Below are 21991 nucleotides of genomic sequence, written 5' to 3' on the forward strand. Positions count from 1 at the left end.
TAAATAAATATAATCTTTAAAACAAACAAACAATTCTGAAGTCCAGTTGGGAAAATTCTGGGAGTTCCAATCCTAGAAATAAGCCTCTCAGCTCTATGTTCCAACCTCTAGGCTCTTGGTTTTTGTTCTTGTTTTTAAGACCTTATCTATTTATTTGAGAGTGAGAGAGAGCACTAGAGCAGGGTGAGGGAGAAGCAGACTCTCTGCCAAATAGGGAGCCCAACATGGGACTCAGTCCCGGGACTCCAGGATCATAACCCAAGCCGAAGGCAGATGTTTAACTGATTGAGCCACCAGGGGCCCTGGGCTCTTGGTTTTACCCTCTGAGTCATCCTTCCTTTTTCATAAAATGTAGCTCAAGTGTGCAGCTAAGTAGTTTTATCAGACTGCCTCCTGCCAGTAGCATTTTGAGAGTCTGATAGCCTTCTTTCATTAAACTCTTTTGCCATCTAAAGATACAGAATTTTCAAAATCATCAAGTATTGTTTTCTTTATTAATTTTTCCTTCACTTTCTCTTCCTCATCTCATGTTTTATTATAAGTAGCAAGAAAAAAAATCAGGCCTCACCGTCAACACTTTGGAAATCTCCTTAGCTACATACCCAGAATCATCACTTAAAAGTCCTGCTTTCCACTTGACCACAGAAGACCATTTCACTAAGCTTTCTTACACTAAATGAGGACCTCCTTTCTTTCAGTTTCTAATAACATGTTCCTTATTTCCTTCTAAACCCTCCCCTACAGCATCTTCCAAATCCAGATTTCTACTAAGTCTGTTCAAGGCAATTTTTGGTTTTTCTATCATACTTCTCAAAATTCTGCTAGTCTCTATCAATGAATCATTGAAAATGAAATTAAGAAAACAATTCATTCATAATAGCATCAAAAAATAAAATACTTAGGATTAAACTTAACCAAGGAAATGTAAGACTTTTATATTGAAAACTACAAAAATTACAAAAAAAATTCTAAGAAAATAGAGACAACCTAAAGAATTGCAAAGTCATCCTGTGTTTATGGATTTGAAGACTTAATATTAAAATGGCAATACTCCCCAAATAGATTTACAGGTTGAGTGAATTTCCCAAATAATACTAAAAAAAGGCCTCACACTTCCTGATCTTAAAACTTGATACAAAGCTACATCAACTAAAACAGTGTGGTATCGGCATAAGAAGTGATAGATAGATTATATCAACAGAATAGGAGCAAGAGTATAGAAATAAACCCACACATCTATGGCCAATTGATTTTCAACAAGGGTGCCAAGACCACTGAATGGGAGAAGAATAGTCTCTTCAACAAATGGTGCTAAAACAACTGGATAGCCACATGGAAAAGAATGAATTTGAAACCTTATTTCACAGTATGTGTGAAAAATCAACTCAAAATGGATCACAAACATACATTAAAGAACTAAAACTATAAAACTCTTAAAAGAAAACAGAGGAGTAAATCTTAATGAGCTTGAATTTGGCAGTGGAATCTTAAATACGACACCAAGACCATAAACAACAACAGAAAAATCGATAAACTGGATTTTATCAAAATTTTAAAAACTACATATCAAAGGATATTATAAAAAAAAATGAAAAGACAACCTACAGAATGGGAGAATATAAGTGTAATTCAAACATGTGATAAGAATCTAGCATCCACAATATACAAAGTGCAATTCAACAACAAAGGGACAAACAACCCAATTGAAAAATGGGCAAACAACTTGAATTGATTATTTCTCCAAAGATTACACATGGCCTATAAGCATATGAAAAGATGTTCAACATCACATTCTTTATGGAAATATAAACCAAAACCAAAGTCACAATGAAATACTACTTCATACCCATCGGATGGCTATGTTTAAAAAAAAAAAAAAAGACAATGACAAGGATTGGTGAGGATGTGGAGAAATTGGAAACTTCATACATTGCTGGATGGAAGATTAAATGGTGCAGCCATTGTGTAAACAATTTGGTAGTTCCTCAAAAAGTTGAACATAAAGTTACCCTATAACTCAGCAATTCCATTCAAAGGTATATAACCAAGAGAACTGAAACCATATCCGCACAAAAGCCTGTGCATGAATGTTCACAACAGCATTATTTGTAATGGTCAAAAAGTAGAATCAGGGGCATCTGGCTGGCTCAGTTGTGAAGCATACGACCCTTGATCTCAGTGTTGTGAGTTTGAGCCCCACACTGGGTATTAGAGATTACTTAAAAATAAAATATTTTTTAAAAAGTAGAAACCCAAATGTCCACAGCTATGAATGGAGAAACCAAATTTGTTATACCTGTTATATTATGGACAGAATTGTGTCCTCCTCAGAATTTATATGTTGAAGCCCTAACCTCCAATGTGACTGTTTGGAAATAGGACCTTTAGGAAGGTAATTAAGGTTAAGTGAAGTCATAAGAGTGGGGCCCTAATCCTATACAGTTGGTGTCCTTATAAGAAGAGGAAGAGACATCAGAGCTCCCTTTCTGTACATGCACAGAAAAGAGGTCCCACAAGGACAAAGCTGTCTACAAGCCAGAGAGCACCTCAATCTTGGACTTCTAGCCTCCGGAACTGTAAGAAAATAAATTTCTGTTATTTAAGCCATCCCATCTGTGGTATTTTGTTATAGCAGGCTAAGTAACTAATATACCATGCAATGTAATATTATTCTTTCATAAAATAAAATTCTTTCATCCATGCTAAAGCATGGATGAACCTTGAAAATATTATGCTTAGTGAAAGAAGCCAGACACAAAGAGCCTGATATTGTATGATTTCATTCCGATGAAATGTCCTGAGCAGGCACATCCATAGAGAAAGAAAGTAGTTTAGTGGTTGCCAAGGGATAGAGGAAGAAGAAAATTGAGAGGTATGTGGTATGTCTTTGGAGTAACAGGTATTTTCTGAAATTAGATAGTGGTGCTGATTGCACAACATCATGACTATGCTAAAAACCAGTTAATTGTATACTGTAAAAATGGCTAAAAATGGTGAGTTTTATGTTATATGAATTTTATCTCATTAAAAACATTTTTAAAAACTTTCAACCTGTATGTAAATGTGAGTCTGTTGATTGTTAATTTTTATAGATATGAAAAAAATTTTAATTCAGTTTATTCTAAAAACAAAAAACAAAAAATGTTCACCCATTTGTCCAGTTCCCCACCCCCTGCCTCTAGCAACCACCTTTCTTTTATCCATGAGCTTTATTTGTTTTTATATTTCATCTATGAGAAAGATCATATGGTACTTTTTCTTTCTCTGATTTACTTCACTTAGCATAATGCCCTCAAGGTCACAAATGGAATGATTTCATTCTTTTTTATGAATGAAGAATATTCCATTGTATATATATATACATTTTAAACCATTCATCTATTGATGATTGATGATTTCCATATCTTGGCTGTTGTAAATAAATGCTGCCATAAACATGGAGGTACATACATCTTTTCAAGTTAGTGTTTTCATTTTCTTCAGATAAATACCCAGAGGTAGAATTGCTGGATCATGTGGGTAGCTCTATTTTTAATTTTTTAAAAACACTTTATTTTTTTTCTTTAGATTTTGTTTATTTATTTGAGAGAAAGCATGAGTAGAGGGAGGGAGTGGACAGAGGAAGAAGCAGGCTCCTCACTGAGCCCAATGTGGGCTCAATCCCAGGACCTTCGGATCATGACCTGAGTCGAAGGCAGGTGTTTTACTGACTGAGCCACCCAGGTGCCCCTACTTTTTATTTTTTGAGGAACATCCATACTTCTTTCCATAGTGGCTACACCAATTTACATTCTCATGAACAGGGCACAAGGGTTCCCTTCCTCCATTTCCTTGCCAACTTGTTATTTCTAGACTTTTTGATAATAGCCATTCTGACTGGTATGAGGTGATATCTCATTGTGATTTTGATTTGCATTTCCCTGATGATTAATGATGCAGAGCATCTTTTCATGTAGTTGTTGGCTATCTGTATTTCTTCTTCGGGAAAGTCTATTCAGATCTTCTCCCCATTTTTAACTTGGATTTTTTGGCCATGTATATGTTTTCATATATTTTGGATTAATACCCCTTGTCAGATAGGTGATTTACAAATACTTTCTCTGATTCACTAGGTTGCCTTTTCATTTTGTTGCTTTTTCCTTTTGCTATGCAGAAGCTTTTTAGTTAATGTTTTATTTTGCTTTCCTTGGTTTCGTTTTTGGCATGAGATTAAAAAAATCATGGTCTTGGCCAAGAAGCTTACCTCTTATTTTTTCCCCAGGAGTTTTGTGGTTTCAAGGGTTTAATCTATTTTAAATTGGCTTTGTGTATGGTGTGAGATACTGGTCCAATTTTCTAAAAACTATTTATGGAAGAGACTCTCCTTTCCCTGTTGTATTCATGTTATAAATTAATTGAGCATACATGCATGGATTTATTTCTAAGTTCTCATTCTGTTCTATTGATCCATGTGTCTATTTCTATGCCAGTACCGTACTGTTTTAATTGCTATGGCTATGTATATGGTATATGCTATAGCTATGTTTGAAATATGAGAGCAAGATGCCTTCATTTTTGTTCTTTCTCAAGATTGCTTTGGTTATTTGGGGTCTTTTATGGTTTCATGCAAATTTTAGGATTGTTTGTCCTATTTCTGTTAAAAAAAGCCATTGGAAATTTGATCAGAATCACATTGAATCTGTATTTTGGGGGGTTAGTATGAACATTTTAATTCTAGGGTTCTTTTTTCTTTTAAAAGATTTTATTTATTTTTTTGACAGACAGAGATCACAAGTAGGCAGAGAGGCAGGCAGAAAGAGAGGAGAAGAAGGCTGCCTGCGGAGCAGAGAGCCCAATGCAGGTCTCGATCCCAGGACCCTGGGATCATGACCTGAACCGAAGGCAGACGCTTTAACCCACTGAGCCACCCACGCGCCCCAGACATTTTAATTCTAATAGAAATACTAATTCTTCTAATCTATGAGCACAGAATACCATTCCATTTATTTGTGTCTTCTTCAGTTTCTTTCAATAATGTCTCATAGTTCTCACTATACCGGTCTTTTACCTCCTTGGTTAAATATGTTCCTAGGTATTTTATTCTTTTTGATGCAATTATAAGTGGGATTTCCCCCCTTAATTTCTCTTTCTGATAGTCCATTATTAGTGTATAAAAATACAACAGATTCTTGTGTATTGATTTTGTATCCTACAACTTTACTGAATTCATTTATTAGTTCTAACAGTTTTTGATAGAATCTCTACAGTTTCTGTATATGTCATCTGCAAACAGTGAGAGTTTTATTTCTTCTTTCCCAATTTGGATGCCTTTTATTTCTTTTTCTTGCTTACTGCTTTTGGTAGGACTTCCAATACTATGTTGAATACAAGTGGTGAAAGTGGACATCCTTGTCTTATTTCTGATCTTAGAGGAAGCTTTTAGCTTTTCACTGTTGAGCACGATGTTCTCTGTGGACTTGTCATATATGTACTTTATAATGGCGAAGCACATTCTCTCTATACCCACCCACTTTTGATGAAAGTGTTGAATTTTGTCAATGTTTTTTCTGCATCTATAGAGATTATTGTATGATACTTATTCATTTTGTTAATGTAGTGTGTCATACTGACTGGTGGATGTTGAACCATTCTTGCATTCCTAGATTAATAACAATCATGACGTATTCTTCTTCTTTTTTGATATATTATCCTTTTAATGTATTGTTGAATTTGGTGTGCTAAGATTTCTTTGAGGATTTTTGCATCTATGTTCATCAGGGTATTGGCCTGTACTTTTCTTGTGGTATCCTTGGTTTTGGTACCAGGGTAATGCTGGCCTCAAAAAAAAAAAAAAAAGAAGAAGAAGAAGTAGAAGAAGTAGAAGAAGAAGAAGAAGAAGAAGAAGAAGAAGAAGAAGAGGAAGAAGAGGAAGAAGAGGAAGAGGAAGAAGAGGAAGAAGAGGAAGAGGAAGAGGAAGAAGAAGAGGAAGAGGAAGAGGAAGAGGAAGAAGAAGAGGAAGAAGAAGAGGAAGAAGAAGAAGAAGAAGAAGAAGAAGAAGAAGAATTCTTTTTTTTTTTTTTTTAACTTTTTATTTTTTATAAACATAAAAAAAAAAAAAGAAGAAGAAGAATTCTTTCCTATTCTGTTTTTTGGAAGAGTAAGGATTGCTATTAATTCTTCTTTGAATGTTTGTAATAATTCACCAGTGAAGCCATCTGGTCATGAATTTTTATTTGTTGGGATTTTGTTTTGTTTTGTTTTTTACTCAGTCTCCTTCACTAGTAACTGATGTGTTCAGATTTTCTGTTTCATTATGATTCAGTCTTGGGAGGTTGTATTTTTTTTTAAATTTATCCATTTCTACTAGGTTATCCAATTTGTTGTTATGTTCATAGTATTCTCATAATTGTTTGTATTTCTGTAGTGGTTGTTATTTCCTCTCTGTCATTTGTGATTTTATTCGGGTGCTTTCTTTTTTCTTCTTGATACATCTAGCTAGAGGTTATCAATTTTGTTAATTTTATTCAAAGAACCACCTCCTAGTTTTATTGATCTGTTCTACTGGGTTTTTCTTTTTTCTTTTTTTTTAGTTTTTATGTCACCTATCTCAGCTCTAATCTTTATTATTTAGTATATGTTATATAACCTCCATGATTTGTGGTCTTTCCAAGTCTTTCTTGTGGTTGACTTGTTTCATAATGTTGTGATCAGAAAAGGTGCATGGTATGACTTCAGTTTTCTTGTATTTGCTGAAGCCTATTTTGTGGCCTAATATGTGATCTATTCTGGATAATTTTCATATATACTTTAAAAACATGTATTCCGCTGTTTAAGAAGGAAATGTTCTGAATATATATGTTAAGTCCATCTGGTCCAATGTGTAATTCAAAGCCATTATTTCCCTCTTGATTTCCTGTTTAGATACCTGTCCACTGATTTAAGTTAAAGACCCCTACTATTGTTATATTATTGATTAGTTCCTTTATGTTTGTAATTGTTTTATGTGTTTAGGTGCTCCAATGTTGGATGGATAAATATACACAATTGTTAGCTCTTCTTTTGTAGTATTCCCTTTATTATTATACAGTGCCCTTGTCTCTTATTTAGGTCTTTGTTTTAAAGTCTAGTTTAAACAGTCTAGTCTGTCCAATATAAGTATTACTATTCCACTTGCATAATAAATGTTTTTCTGTCCCTTCACTTTCAATCTATAGGTGTCTTTATGGTCTAAAATTAGTGTCTTCTAGGCAGCATATTGTTTTTTTTTTTTTTTAAGATTTTATTTATTTATTTGACAGAGAGAGAGATCACAAATAGCCAGAGAGGCGGGCAGAGTGAGAGGGGGAAGCAGGCTCCTTGCTGAGCAGAGAGCCCAATGCAGGGCTTGATCTCAGGACCCTGAGATCATGACAGGAGCTGAAGGCAGAGGCTTAACCCACGGAGCCACCCAGGTGCCTGGTTTTGTTTTGTTTTGTTTTTTAATCCGCTGACTCCCTATGTCTTTTTGGAGTGTTCAGACTGTTTACATTCAAGGTAATTAATAGTTATGTATTTATTGACATTTTATTACTTGTTTTGTGATCTTTCTGGAGCATTTCTCTGATTCTTTCTTTTTTTTTTTTTTTTTTAAAGATTTTATTTATTTATTTGACAGAGATCACAAGTAGGCAGAGAGGCAGACAGAGAGAGAGGAGGAAGCAGGCTCCCTTCCGAGCAGAGAGCCCGATGCGGGACTCGATCCCAGGACCCCGAGATCATGACCTGAGCCGAAGGCAGCGGCTTAACCCACTGAGCCACCCAGGCGCCCCTCTCTGATTCTTTCTTGTCTTTCTCATGTTTCACTGATTTTCCTTAGTGATATATTTGGATTTTTTTCTCTTTATTCTTCGCATGTTTATTAGTGGTTTTTGATATATGGTTACCATCAGGTTCATATATAACCTTTTTTTTTTCATATATAACCTTTTCTGCATAACAGCCTATATTAAGCTGATGATCACTTAAGGCTGAACCCATTCTTTTTCTCCTCCCCACATTTTAGATATATGTTGTTATACTTTATATCCTTTTTGTGAGTTCCTTGACTGATGTTACAGAAATATTTTTACTGCTTTTGTTTTTCCTGCCTTTATACTGTCACTTTTGATCTCTCCTTTACATTTACAGAGTCCCCGTCAGTATTTCTTGCATGGCTGTTTTAGTGGTCACAAACTCCTTTAGTTTTTGTTTGTCTGGGAAACTCTTTATCTCTATTCTAAATGATAGCCTTGCTGGATCGAGTGTTCTTGGTTGCAGACTTTATCCCTTCAGCCCTCTGAATATATCATGCCACTTTCTTCTGGCTTGCCAAGTTTCTCTTGAAAAATCTGCTAGCCTCATGGATTTTCCCTTGTAAGTTAATGATTTCTTTTATCATGCTGCTTTTAATATTTTTTATCACTTTATTTTGCAAATTTAAATACAATATGTCTTGGGGTAGGGTGTGCTTTTGATGATTTTGATGGGAGTTCTCTGTGCCTCCTGGATCTAGATGCCTGTTTCTTTCCCCAGATTATGGAAGTTTTCAGTTATTATTTCATCAAATGGATTTTCTGTCCCCCTTTCTCTGTCTTCTTCTTCTGGGACTCCTATAGTACAACATTATTACATTTGATAGAGTTCCTGAGTTCCCTATGTCTATTCCCATTATGCATATGCATAATTCTTTCTCTCTTTTTAGTGCTTTCCATTATTTTTTCCTCTAGGCCATTAATTTGTTCCTCTGCTCTTCAGCCTACTGTTCATTGCATCAACTGATCTCATTTATTGCACTCTTCATCTCTATATGACTTTTTAACTCTTTTACCTCTGTGGTCAAGAGTCTCACTGATGTTTTCCATTCTTTTCTTTTCTCAAATCCAGTGAGTATCCTTATGATTGTTGCTTTACATTCTCCATAAGGCATGTTATTTATATCTGTTTTGCTTAGATCTCTGGACATGACCTTATTTTGTTCTTTCATTTGGGATGAATTCCTGTCCTCTCATTATGTCTAAGTCTATGCCTGCTTCTGTGTGTCAGAAAAGCCAGTTATGTCTCTTGTTTCTGAAAGTAATGGCCTTATGAAGAAGAGGCCAAGTGGTGCCCAGGGCCTGGTGCTTCAGGGAGTGTCTCTAGTGTGTGCTGCATATGCTGTACTATTGTGTTCTGGCTGCTCTATCCTTCCAGCCAGTCATCTGCAGAGGCTCTCCTTTCCTGCTGTGGGCAGTGTTTGGCCCCTAGCTTGAATGTGGTGAGTTCTAACTACATGTGCCCTGGTCTGCCTGTGAAATGAGACCTTCCACTACTTCCACTGGAACTGAGGCCCTGCAAAACTCTCTGGTTGGGAGATCTGGTGTGGGGAGTGGTTTGGCTGGTTTTCTGGTGGAGGGGTCTGCAACACTAGGACAAAGTTAGCATGACTGAGAAGGGCAGCTCAACTGGAGCACAGGGCTTAGTTTAAGCAAGTTAGGTAGCCGCTGTGCTGCTCCTTGCAGGTGGCTCTGTGTTTATGCTGGGGTTAGGGGGAGAAAATGGCATTTGGCCAGCTCTGTTCTTTCTGAGAACGTGGAGAGATGTCTCTGTGAATATTGCCTCAGGGACACACTCTGAGAAGAGCAAATAATCTCTCCACTCTGTGCCCTATGTTTTCTTCAGATTGCTGTTTCCATACTGTATGTCCCCAGGTTCCTTGCCTACCTTCTCTCTAAGAGTCCTGCTCTTAGAGTCTGGGCTCTATCCCAGCCAAGCCTGCTGACCTTTTAAATTCCAAGCTTTAAGCCCCACTGGTTGCAAGACCTCATGAAATTCAGCCTCTCTCATTTTTGAAGCCAGTGTCTATGGGGAAATGTTCTCCCTGTGCATTCCTCTGTGTGCCTCTTTCTCTCTCCCAACCTTCTCCCCGTCCATGACTCCCTCCCATCTGCAGCAGCCATGATCCATTTCTCCCCTAAATCACATCTCCATACTTCCTGCCTTCTTTGATGTGACCACTTCTCTCCCTTTAATTGTAGAGTTTGTTTGGTCAGTCTTCAAGTCAGTTTCTAGGATATTTAGGATGATTTTATAGTTATCCAGTTGTATTCAAGGGACAAGGTGAGCCTGGGGTCCTCCCACTCCACCACCATCTTCCTATCTCTATCTCCCAGAAGGAGAGAGAGAAGGGAATATAAAATTTATTTGAAGAAATAATAGCTAAAAAGTCCCTAAACTTGACAACGAAACAGTCCAAGGAATCACAGAGAACCTCACACATGATGAACCCAAGGAAGTGCATTCAAATAATTAAAATGACAAAAATTAAAGACAGAGAATCTTAAAAGCAGCAAGAGAAAAAGAAACCATTACATACAAGGAAAACCTTATAAGGCTATTCACTAATTTTTCAGCAGAAATTTTGCAAGCCAGAAGAACGTGGCATTATATATTCAAAGTGCTGAAATGAAAAACCTACAACCAAGAAAACATTACTCAGCAAAGTCATTCAACATTGAAAGAAAGATAAAGAATTTCCCAAACAAAAGTTAAAGGAGTTATCACTACTAAACTGGCCCTACAAAGAATGTTAAAGGAGCTTTAAGTAGAAACAAAAAGGCTATAACTAGAAGTAAAAATTTTGAAAGAAAAAAAAATTTACTGTTAAAAGCAAACATGCAGTAATGGTAGTAATTAATCACTTATAAAATTACTATGAAGATTAAAATCCAAAAGTAGTAACATGTATTATATCTATAAAAAATAAGTGAATATACACAAAATAAGATGTAAAATATGATATCATATACATAAAACATGGAGTAAAAATCAAGTCCTTTTAGAATGTGTTCAAACTTAAGCAAACATCAACTTAATATAGACTACTGTATATACATAGGTTATTATATATGAACCTCATAGTAACCACATTGAAAACCTTTGACCAATATACACACAAAAAAGAGAAAGGAATCCAAAAATAACAATAATGGAAGTCATAAAACCACAATGGATTAAAATACTAAAAGAAGAAGGAAACAGGGAATAATGCAAAAATAACCAGAAAACAGTTAACAAAATGACAATAAGTACATACTTATCAATAATTACTTTAAATGTGAGTGGACTAAATGCTCCAATGAAAAGAAATTAGGTGAGTGCATAAAAAAACAAGGCCTATCTCTATGCTGCCTAAAAGAAACTCACTTCAGTTATAAGGACACAGAGTAAAGAGAATGGTAGGGAAAAGATATTTCATTCAAATGGAAACCAAAAGAAACCTCAACTACTAATACCTATATCAGAAAAAATAGACTTTAAAAGACTTTAATAAGAGACAAAAAGAAGCATTACATAATAAATCCATCAAGAGATCAATCCAACAAGAGAATATAACAGTTCTAAGTATCTATGCATCCAACATAGAGGCACCTAAATATATAAAGCAAACATTAACAAACATAAAGGGACAAATCAACAAAAATGCAATAATAGAAGGGGACTTTAACACCCCATGTACATTACAGATAGATCGTTCAGACAGTAGATCAATAAGGAAATTATCTTTGAATGATATATTACCCAGGATGGAGTTAACAGATATATACAAAACCTTCCATCCAAAAAATGGCAGAGTATCCATAGAACAAGTACATATGGAACATTCTCCAGGATGGACCACATATTAGGCCACAAAACAAGTCTCCATAAATTTAATATTTAAATCATTTTAGGGGCACCTGGGTGGCTCAGTTGTTTAAGTGTCTGAGTCCTGATTTTGGCTCAGGTCATAATCTCAGGGTCCTGGGATCAAGCCCCAAGTCTGGCTCCCTGAGTCTGCTTGTTTTCCTCTGCCCCACCCCACCTCATGCTCACTCTCTCCCTCCCTCTTATAAATAAACAAATAAATATTTAAATCACATCAAGTATCTTTTCCAACCACAATGGTATGAAATGAGATACCAGTTACAAGAAAACTAGAAGAAATATGAACACATGGAGGATGATAAACATACTACCAAATAGCCAATGTGTCAATGAAAAAATCGAAGAGGAACTAAAAAAATGCCTGGAGACAAATAATAGTGGAAACAGAACAGTTCAAAATCTTTGGGATATAGCAAGGGCAATTCTAAGAAGGAAGGTTACAGCAAAACAGGGATACCCCAAAAACCAAGAAAAGTTTTATTCTAAATTTACATAAAGGAACTAGAAATAGTAGACCGAAGCCCAGAGTTAGCAGAAGGAAGGAAATAATAAAGATCAGGGTGGAAATAAATGAAATAGAGACTAAAAAAATCATGAAAAGTTCACTGAAACTAAGAGCTGTTTTTCTGAAAAAATAAAACGGAAAAAATATAAAATTGATACAGTGTTAGCCAGACTCATCAAGAAAAAAAGAGGACTCAAAATCAGAACTGAAAGAGAACTCACAAACTACATCAGAGAAATATGAAGCTTATAAGAGACTGCTATCAAAAAGTTCATGCCAGGGGTACCTGGGGGGCTCAGTCATTAAGTGTCTGCTTCAGCTCAGGTCATGATCCTAGGGTCCTGGGATTGAGCCCCACATCAGGCTCCCTGCTCAGTGGGAAGCCTGCTTCTCCCTCTTCCTCTCCCTGCTTGTATTCCCTCTCTCACTGTGTCTCTCTATCTCTGTCAAGTTAAATAAATAAAATCTTAAAAAAAAAAAGTTCATACCAACAAATTGGACAATCTACAAGAGATGGGTAAATTTCCAGAAATATACAATTCTCTGAATCAGGAAGAAATAGAAAACTTGGAACAGATCAATTACTAGTGACAAAATTTTAAATTGGTAATCAAAAAACTCCCAAGATGGGGTGCCTGGGTGACTCAGTTTGTTAAGCATCTAACTCTTGATTTCAGCTCAGGTTACGATCTCAGGATTGGATCCATTGGGTTCATAGGGTTCATAGAGCCCAGCGTTGGGCTCTATGCTCAGTGGGAGTCTGCTTGAGGATTCCCTCTCTCCCTCTGCCCCTCCCCCCCATTCAAGATCTCTCTAAAATAAATAAATCTTTTTAAATTTTTAAAAAAATAAACAGCAGCTCTCTAAAACAACCAAACAAACAAACAAAAAAATCTCCCAAGAAAAGTCCAGGGCATGATGCTTCACAGCATAATTCTAGCTAACATTTAAAGACAAGTTAAAACCTATTGCTCTCAGGGCACCTATGTGGCTTAGTCAGTTGAGCATCTGACTCCCGATTTTGGCTCAGGTCATGATTTCCAAGTCCCAGGATCAAGCCCCACATCAAGCTCTGCACTGGGTATAGAGGCAGCTTGGGATACTTTCTCTCCCTATTCCTTTCCCCCTCCCCTGCGGCTTGCTCTTTCTCACTCAAATTAAATAAATAAATAAAATAAAATAAAATAAATTTTTAAAAAATCCCCCTCAAACTATCTTGAAAAATAGGAGAGGAAGGAATGCTTCCAAGTTCATTCTATGAAATCAACATTATCCTGATACCAAAACAAGACACACTACAAAAAAATAAAAATAAAAAATAAATCACAGACCAATATCCCTGATCAACATAGGTGCAAAAATCTTCAACAAAATATCAGCAAACGGAACTTAAAATTATATTAAAAGAGGATCCTAGGTGGCTCATTCAGGTAAGCAGCTGATTCTTAATTTCAGCTCAGGTCATGATCTCAGGGTTGCGAGACTGAGCCATGTGTGGGCTCCATGCTCAGTGGGGATTCTGCTTGAGATTCTCTCCCTCTCTTTCTGTCCTTCCCCCAAATAAATAAATAAATAAATAAATAAATATTTAAGAAACTATGTTAAAAGGGTCATTCACCAAGATCAAGTGGGATTTATTCCAGTGATGCAAGAATGGTTCAACATCCACAAATCAATGTGGATTTTGACAAAATGAAGGATAAAAATCACATGATCATCTCAGTAGATACAGAAAAAGCATCTGACAAAATCCAACATCCAGTCATGATAAAAACTCTCAACTAAATGGGTATAGAAGAAACATACCTAACAAAATAAAGACGATAAATATCAAACTCACAGCTACTATCATACTCAATGGTGAAAACATGAAAACTTTCCCTTTAAGATAAAAGAAACAAAACAAAGATGTCTACTCTCACCACCTTTATTTAACATAGTATTGGAAGCCCTAGCCATAGCAATCAGACCAGGGGAAAAAGGCATCCAAATCAGAAAAGAAGAAGGAAAACTGCAGATTGCAGATGACATATTACATTAAAAAAAAAAAAAAAAAAACCTAAAGACTCCAGCGAAAACCTGTTCTAATAAATCAATTCAGTTAAGGTTGCAAGATACAAAATCAATATGCAGAAATCTGTTACATTTCTGTACACTAGTAACAAAACAGGAGAATGAGAAATTAGGAAAACAATCTGAGGGTTGCTGAGGGGAGGGGGGTTGGGAGAAGGGGAGTGGGGTTATGGACATTGGGGAGGGTATGTGCTTTGGTGAGTGCTGTGAAATGTGTAAACCTGGCGATTCACAGACCTGTACCCCTGGGGATAAAAATATATGTTTATAAAAAATAAAAAATTTAAAAAAACAATCTTATTTACATAAAAAACCACATAGGAATAAATTTAATAAAGGAGCTGAAAGATTTGTATTCTGAAAAGTATGACATTAATGAGAGAAACTGAAGATGACACATATAAATGGAAAGATAAACCATCTTCATGGATTGGAAGAATTTTGTTAAAACATCCATATTATGCAAAGTAATCTTCAGATTCAATGCAATCCCTATTTTAAAAAAAAGCCTTATTCATAGAACTAGAATGAAAAATTGTAAAATTTGTATGGAACCACAGAAAGCCCTGAATATCCCAAGCAATCCTGAGAAAGGAAAAAGTTGCAAGTATCACAATCTCATCATTCAAACTATACTACAAAGCTACAGTAATCAAAACATATAATACTGTCACAAAAGCAGACACATGGATCAATGAAACAGAATTAAGAACCCCAAAATAAACCCATGTATATATGGTCAGTTAATCTACAACAAAGGAAACAAGAATATACAATGTGGAAAAGATAGTCTCTTCAATAAATGGTGTTGGAAAAACTGGACAGTTATAATGAAAGATTAAAACCAGACCAGTTACAGCATATACAAAAATAAACTCAGAATGGATTAAAGACTTAAGTACAACACTTGAAATCATAAAACTCCTAAAAGAAAATATAGGTAATAAACTCATGGACATCAGCCTTAGTAATATTTTTTGATCTGTCTCCCCAAGAAGGAAAACAAAAGCAAAAATTAAAAACAACTGGGACTATATCAAACTAAGAAGGGAATCATTAAAAAAAAAAAAAAGAAAAGGTAACCTACTGAATAGGAGAAGATATTACCAAATGATATTCAGTAAGAGATTAATATGTGAAATATATAAAGAACTCATACAACTCAATACCAAATGATGTGATTTAAAAATGGGCAGAAGATCTGAATAAACATTTTTCCAAAGAAGACATACTGATGGCCAAAGACATATGAATAGATGCTCAGCATCACTAATCATCAGGAAAATTCAAATCAAAACCACAAGGAGACCTCACACCAGTCAGATGACCAATATCAAAAAGACAAGAACTGGGGAATCTGTCTGGCTCAGTCAGTAGAGCGTGTGACACTTGATCTTAGGTCATGAGTTCAAGCCCCATGATGAGCATAGAACTTACTTAAAAAAAAAAAAATACAAGAACTATGATGTGTTGACAAGGATGTGAAAAAAGGAAACTTTTATGCACTATTGGTGAGAATGTAAATTGCTGTAGTCACTACAGAAAAGAGTATGGATGTTCCTCAAAAAATTAAAAATTAAGTATCATACAATCCCATAATTTCACTTCTGGAGATTTAGTGAAAGGAAAGAAATACCTAATTTGAAAAGATATATATATGTTTACTGCAGCCTTATTGATTTACAACAGCCAAGATGTGGAAGCAGCCTAAGTGTTCACTGATAGAGGAATGGGTAAAGATGTGATCTATATACACAGTAGAGTACTACTCAGCCATAAAAAATGAAATCTTGCCATTCCCAACAACATGGATGGTCTTAAGAAGTATTATGTTAAATGAAATAAGATAGAAAAATATAAATACCATGATTTCACTTATACAAGTAATCTAAAAAAGCAAAGGAACGAACATGAAAAATAGAAACAGACTCATAGAAAGCAAACTTGTTGTTGCCAGAGGGGAGGGTGGGGGGTGATAGGTGAAATGGTGAAGGGGAATAAGAGGTACAAACTGCCAGTTATAAAATAAGTAAGTCATTGGATGAAAAGCGCAGCATAGGGGGCATAGTCAATAATAATGTAGTAACTTTGTATGGTCAGAGATGGTAACTACACTTACTGCACTGAGCATTTTGAAATGTACATAATTGTCAAATCATTGTGCTGTGCACCTGAAACTAATGTTAAATAGGTTTTAATTTAAAAAAATGAATCTACACGTATGACCAGCAACCAGACCAAGAACAGAATATTACCAACACTTCATAAACCCCTCTCATGCTTTCTTTCAGTCACTGAACTCCTCCAACCCTAAGAGTAACCCTAGCCTAACTTATAAGAGTGGATTCCTATAGTATATACCATTTTATATTTGTCCTTTTAAACTCAACATTGTTAGTTTCAACTCTTTTGCTTGGAATAATAGTTTTGTTGTTATATTCTATCATATGGCTAGATCACATTTTACTGTTAATGGATATTTGAGTAGTTTGCAGTTGTTTTTTTTTTAAGATTTTATTTATTTATTTGACAGAGAGAGATCACAAGTAGGCAGAGAAGCAGGCAGAGAGAGAGAGAGGAGGAAGCAGGCTCTCCGCTGAGCAGAGAGCCCGATGTGGGACTCGATCCCAGGACCCTGAGATCATGACCTGAGCGGAAGGCAGAGGTTGCTTAACCCGCTGAGCCAACCAGGTGCCCCAGTTTGCAGTTTATATTTGAAAGCATACGGTGTTGTCAGGAATGTTCTTGTACATGTCTTTTGGTGAACATATATACTAGGGAGTAGCACCGCTAGGTCATAAGGTATGCTATTACAACTTCAGTGGGGACTGTCAAAAAATTTCCAAGGTGGTTGCACCCATTTACACTTTTCAGTATTTTATGAGAGTTTCAGTTCCTCCACGTTTGCTACATTTGATCCTGTCTATGTGGGTTCTTCTTTAAGCCACTCTGTTGTATGCATGTCAAGTTCTCCTTTAAAGCTGGAATTGGAGGGGCACCTGAGTGGCTCAGTCTGTTAAGCATCCAACTGTTGATTTCAGCTCAGGTCATGATCTCAGGGTTGTGGGATTGAGCCCCATGTGGAGCTGTGTACTCAGCAGGGGGTCTTCTTAGGATTTTCTCTCTTCCTCTCCCTCTGCCCCTTCCCCCCCTCATATATATGAATAAATAAATAAATAAATAAAATCTTATAAATAAATAAAGCTGTTGGAAAACAGAATACCCTTTTTTTTTTTTTTTTAAGATTTGATTTATTTATTTGACAGACAGAGATCACAAATAGGCAGAGAGGCAGGCAAATAAAGAGGAAGGGAAGCGGGTTCCCTGCTGAGCAGAGAGCCTGATGCAGGGCTCGATCCCAGGATGCCGAGATCATGACCCAATCTGAAGGCAGAGGCTTTAACCCACTGAGCCACCCAGGTGCCCCGAGAATTAAAACCCTTTAAAAATTAACTGGTTTAGGGCTGCCTGGGTGGCTCAGTGGGTTAAGCATCTGCCTTTGGTTCAGACCATGATCCCAGGGTCCTGGGATCAAGTTCTGCATAAGGGTCCCTGCTCAGTGGAGAGCATGCTTCTCCCTCTCCCTCTGCTTGTGTGCTTTCTGTCAAATAAATAAATAAAATCTTTTTTTAAAAAACCCTGATTTATATCATATGAGTTTAAGTTTTTGGAAATAACAGATAAATGATAAAGTCCATAGTTAAATCTGAACTGCTGTAATAAAAAACACTACTGGTGGTAAATAAAGGAACTCCTTCAATTTTCAGTATCAAGTCCAACTTCAAGAAACTGATCTTGAAATGGAGCTGGAGAATCTCTAAGTGGTTTAGTGGACTGATTGTTTAGTGAGTTGACCCCCTAAAAGAGAAGTCACCAAACTTTGTGTGTAAGAGCCAGTCCTTGTCAGTCATCCAGTCTGTTGCAGTTACTCAACTCTGCCCTTGAAAGCGGCCATAAACAATATGAGAATGAGAGAATGTGGTGGTTATGTACATCTCCCCGAATGCACTATATATGCTCACTAAAGCATACATAAGAATGTCTATAATAGCACCACATGCTAGAAAATAAAAACTTGCAACTACCCAAATGTCCCACAGCACTACAGTGTGATACATTCATACAAGACAGTATTATGCAGCAGTGAAAATAAAGTACTGTTGCAACTTTATTTATATAAACTAGCAATAGTAATGGACATGAGATTTCTCTTTGAGGTGATGAAAAACTTGCGGAACCAGTGATGATGACTGCGCATTATGCATGTACTTACTGCCACTGAAATGTACACTTTAAAATGGTTAAAATGGTAAATTTTGTGTTACACATGTTTTACTGCAATAAGATAAACAGGTAATGGATCATATTTGGTCCATGCATGGGCCATAGTTAGCCGACACCTGCTCTAAAATTTATCCCTGTGAGAAGTCTTATCCTATAATGGTTAAAAGCAGTTTGTTACCAGACAAACCTGGATTTAGCTCTGGCTCTGACACTAACTTTATACCCTATGCAAGTTTCTTAAAATCACTGTGATTCAGTTTTTTTTTTTTTAATCTATAGAACAATACAATACTAATATAGGGTTGTATAAGGAATAAATGGGTTACATTAAATTAAAGCATAGACAATAGTTCCTAAAAGAGAACTCTTGGGTTTTTGGCTTTGGTGTGGACCAGTTGGCTAGCTGCTCCCAGAGCCAACCTGTGGGTGCTGGTACAAACTTATCCCTGCTACTAAAGCAACTTTTTCTACCCCTACATGAGAAACAAAATCAAACTACATAGGATCATGTGACAACTTGTGATATATTAAGGTTTGTCAACTGTAACCCAGACATATATACAACGCTAAGAAAAAATATTTTTCTAGCTTATTTTAATGGTCTTTTTAAACTTTTAATAAGACTAGTTTTAAAATCAAAATTACAAAAACATATTTTAAAATAAAAACATAATATAATTAATTAAAAAGGATAATTATTTTTACTATTAATCCTAATTTGCTAATGAGGAAACAAGCTTCACTGGACATTATTGTCAAGATATAGTTTCTATGAAGGAAACCACAGTATATTATTGTAAACCAAATGATGATAATGAAAGTGATTTAAAAACAATGAAGACCCAGAATGAATATTAATTCTGCTCAGAAATAAGATTCCTTATCTTGAGTTGAGTTTTGGAGCCATAACTGATGGTAAGAAGTGCTCAAATCCCCAGGTCCAGTGTTTTGCAGTTATGACCAATGATGCCTTCAATGAATTTTTTTTTTTTTTTTTTTTTACTTGACACAGAGAGAGAGAGGTCACAAATAAGCAGAGAGGCAGGCAGAGAGAGAGGGGGAAGCAGGCTCCTGCTGAGCAGAGAGCCCAATGCGGGAGTCAATCCCAGGACCCTGAGATCATGACCCGAGCTGAAGGCAGAGGCTTAATCCACTGAGCCACTCAGCCGCCCCCTGCCTTAAACTATCTTAAACATTTTTCTTGGTACACACGTGCAAGATTCCCTCTAGAGTTTTGAAGGGGCGGGGGTGGGAGGTTGGGGGATCCAGGTGGTGGGTATTGGAGAGGGCACGATTTGCATGGAGCACTGGGTGTGGTGCAAAAATAATGAATACTGTTACACTGAAAAAATAAAAAATTAAAAAAAAAAAAAAGATTCCCTCTAGGGTATATACCAAGGAATAGAGTTGCTGGGTCATAGGGAATATACATCTTCAGTTTACTAGAGATCACACCAAATTATCCAACAAGACTGTGCCAGTTCTATACGCCCTACGCCCACTAACAGTTCCTGTATTGACAATCACATCAGTATCCTGATCAGTGTTTAACTATCAATGGATAGTTTAAATATTTCGCTGTCATTTTATTTGTCCATTTTTAAAACAAGGTATAGTTTCCATATAGTAAAACTAACTTTTTAGAGTACAGTTCATATTTTTCATCTCCTTTCCTCTGCACTGAATTCAGAATTAGTTCTTGACATCTTTTTCTTCCAGCTCACAAATTGTCTTCAGCAACAGATATCTGAATCTATTAATTCTGCTGTTTTTAACTTTAGCCATTTTAGTTCTCCTTTGCGTTTTTTTTTTCCTTTTCTAAATCTGCTTGGCTATTTAAATTTTAATTTGTTAAAATTAACAAAACTTTAAAAGTCTGTTGCTCAGTAACACTAGCCAGACTTTAAGTGCTCTAGAGCCACATGTGGCCAGAAGCATTAGTTCATCTGTAGAACATTTCCATTAACCCCAAGTGTTCTATTGGATATCTTTGCCCTAAAGATCTTTGTTTTTCCTTCTGCCAGGTACCAATAGGCATCATCAGCCTGGGAAAACATTCTAAACTAACTTCTTTTTTTTTTTTTTAAAGATTTTATTTATTTACTTGAGAGAGAGACAGTGAGAGAGAGCATGAACGAGGAGAAGGTCAGAGGGAGAAGCAGACTCCCCACGGAGCTGGGAGCCTGATGCGGGACTCGATCCTGGGACTCCAGGATCATGACCTGAGACGAAGGCAGTCGTCCAACCAACTGAGCCACCCAGGCATCCCCTAAACTAACTTCTTAACTTAAGGCTGTTTGTTGTTGTTGTTGTTTTAAACATGCAGGTGGTATGAAATTAGGCTGCAAAAATGAGTGAAGCCTAGTTTGAGATTAGGAATTCTTGGGGAAGATTTTTTTTTACTGTTTTGCTGTGGGTCTGAAGATATCCATGGATAATAGATTCTGTTCCTTTGCTCAGATGATGAGAGTAATGTTGCAATCACCAGACCAGCTTCAGAAAGCCCCTGTGTGCTGAGTGAACCACAACCTTTGGTGTTACCTCGAGTGCCACAGTTGAAGGTGCCGTCCATCACCTCAAATCCAGTAAGCTCTACACAGGAATGTACTGGAGAACCTAGGGCTGTTCTTGCCAGAAGAAGCTTGCTCAGAGTTATTTGCCTTAATTTTATTATCTATGACTCAGTTTTTTTCAGTAAAGCTATGTGTTTATCACAATAAGCCAGTGACTCTTTGCATTGATAAGTTTAAGTTTAAAAAATTAATAATGGGACACCTGGGTGCCTCAGTTGGTCCCACTCTTGATTTTGACTCAGGTCATGATCTCAGGGCTGTGAGATCAAGCTCTGGGGAAGTTTCTGCACTGGACCTGGAGCCTGCTTAAGATTCTTTCTCTCCTTCCTCTCTGCCCCTCCCCTTCCTCCAGCTCTCCCTGTGCGTGCACACATGCGCTCTAAAAGAAATTTTTAAAAAATTAGTAGCAAATTAGGATTGATCATTTCTGGTCAGCTTTTTTTTTTTTTTTAAACAAATGGCCTTTTTAAAAAAAATATTTTATTTAAGATTTATTTATTTATTTGAGAGAGAGAGCATGAGCAGGGGGAGAGTGAGAGGGAGGAGGAGAAACAGGCTCCTCACTGAGCAGGGAGCCCAACGCAGGGGCTTCATCCCAGAATCCTCGGATGGTGACCTGAGCCAATGGCAGATGCTTAACCAACTGAGCCACCCAGGTACCCCTCAGTCCCCTCTTTTTTAAGGTCATCCATAAGTATGCAATGTATAATCAGCTATGTGGTTAGCCCAATTCTATCTGGGAAGAATAAAGGATATGACAGAAAGGGGGACCAATCTCAGATGTTCTGTGGCCTTAACATCCTATCCTTTGAATTTCTCCATTTGACTCCCTTTTCTTTTATCTCAGCCTACCTGGTTTTTATTTTTGATATTTGAA

General features: G+C 36.5%; 1 protein-coding gene across 11 annotated transcripts in view; it reads left to right on the forward strand.

The window, feature by feature from the left end:
* FAM149B1 (family with sequence similarity 149 member B1) overlaps positions 1 to 21991 on the forward strand; it is a 79240-nt gene that overhangs the window by 45099 nt on the left and 12150 nt on the right. For 9 of the 11 annotated variants that reach the window (XM_082715786.1, XM_082715792.1, XM_082715789.1 and 6 more), the window contains one exon: positions 21002 to 21126. In XM_082715786.1, the coding sequence (XP_082571912.1) occupies positions 21002 to 21126 (125 nt within the window). Of the gene's footprint in view, positions 1 to 744; positions 3051 to 21001; positions 21127 to 21991 lie in introns of those variants that run through there. The other 2 variants (XM_082715787.1, XM_082715788.1) reach the window with 1 other exon arrangement.

Source organism: Mustela nivalis (genome assembly GCF_964662115.1).
Source record: "Mustela nivalis genome assembly, chromosome: 2".
Taxonomy (NCBI): Eukaryota; Metazoa; Chordata; class Mammalia; order Carnivora; family Mustelidae; genus Mustela; species Mustela nivalis.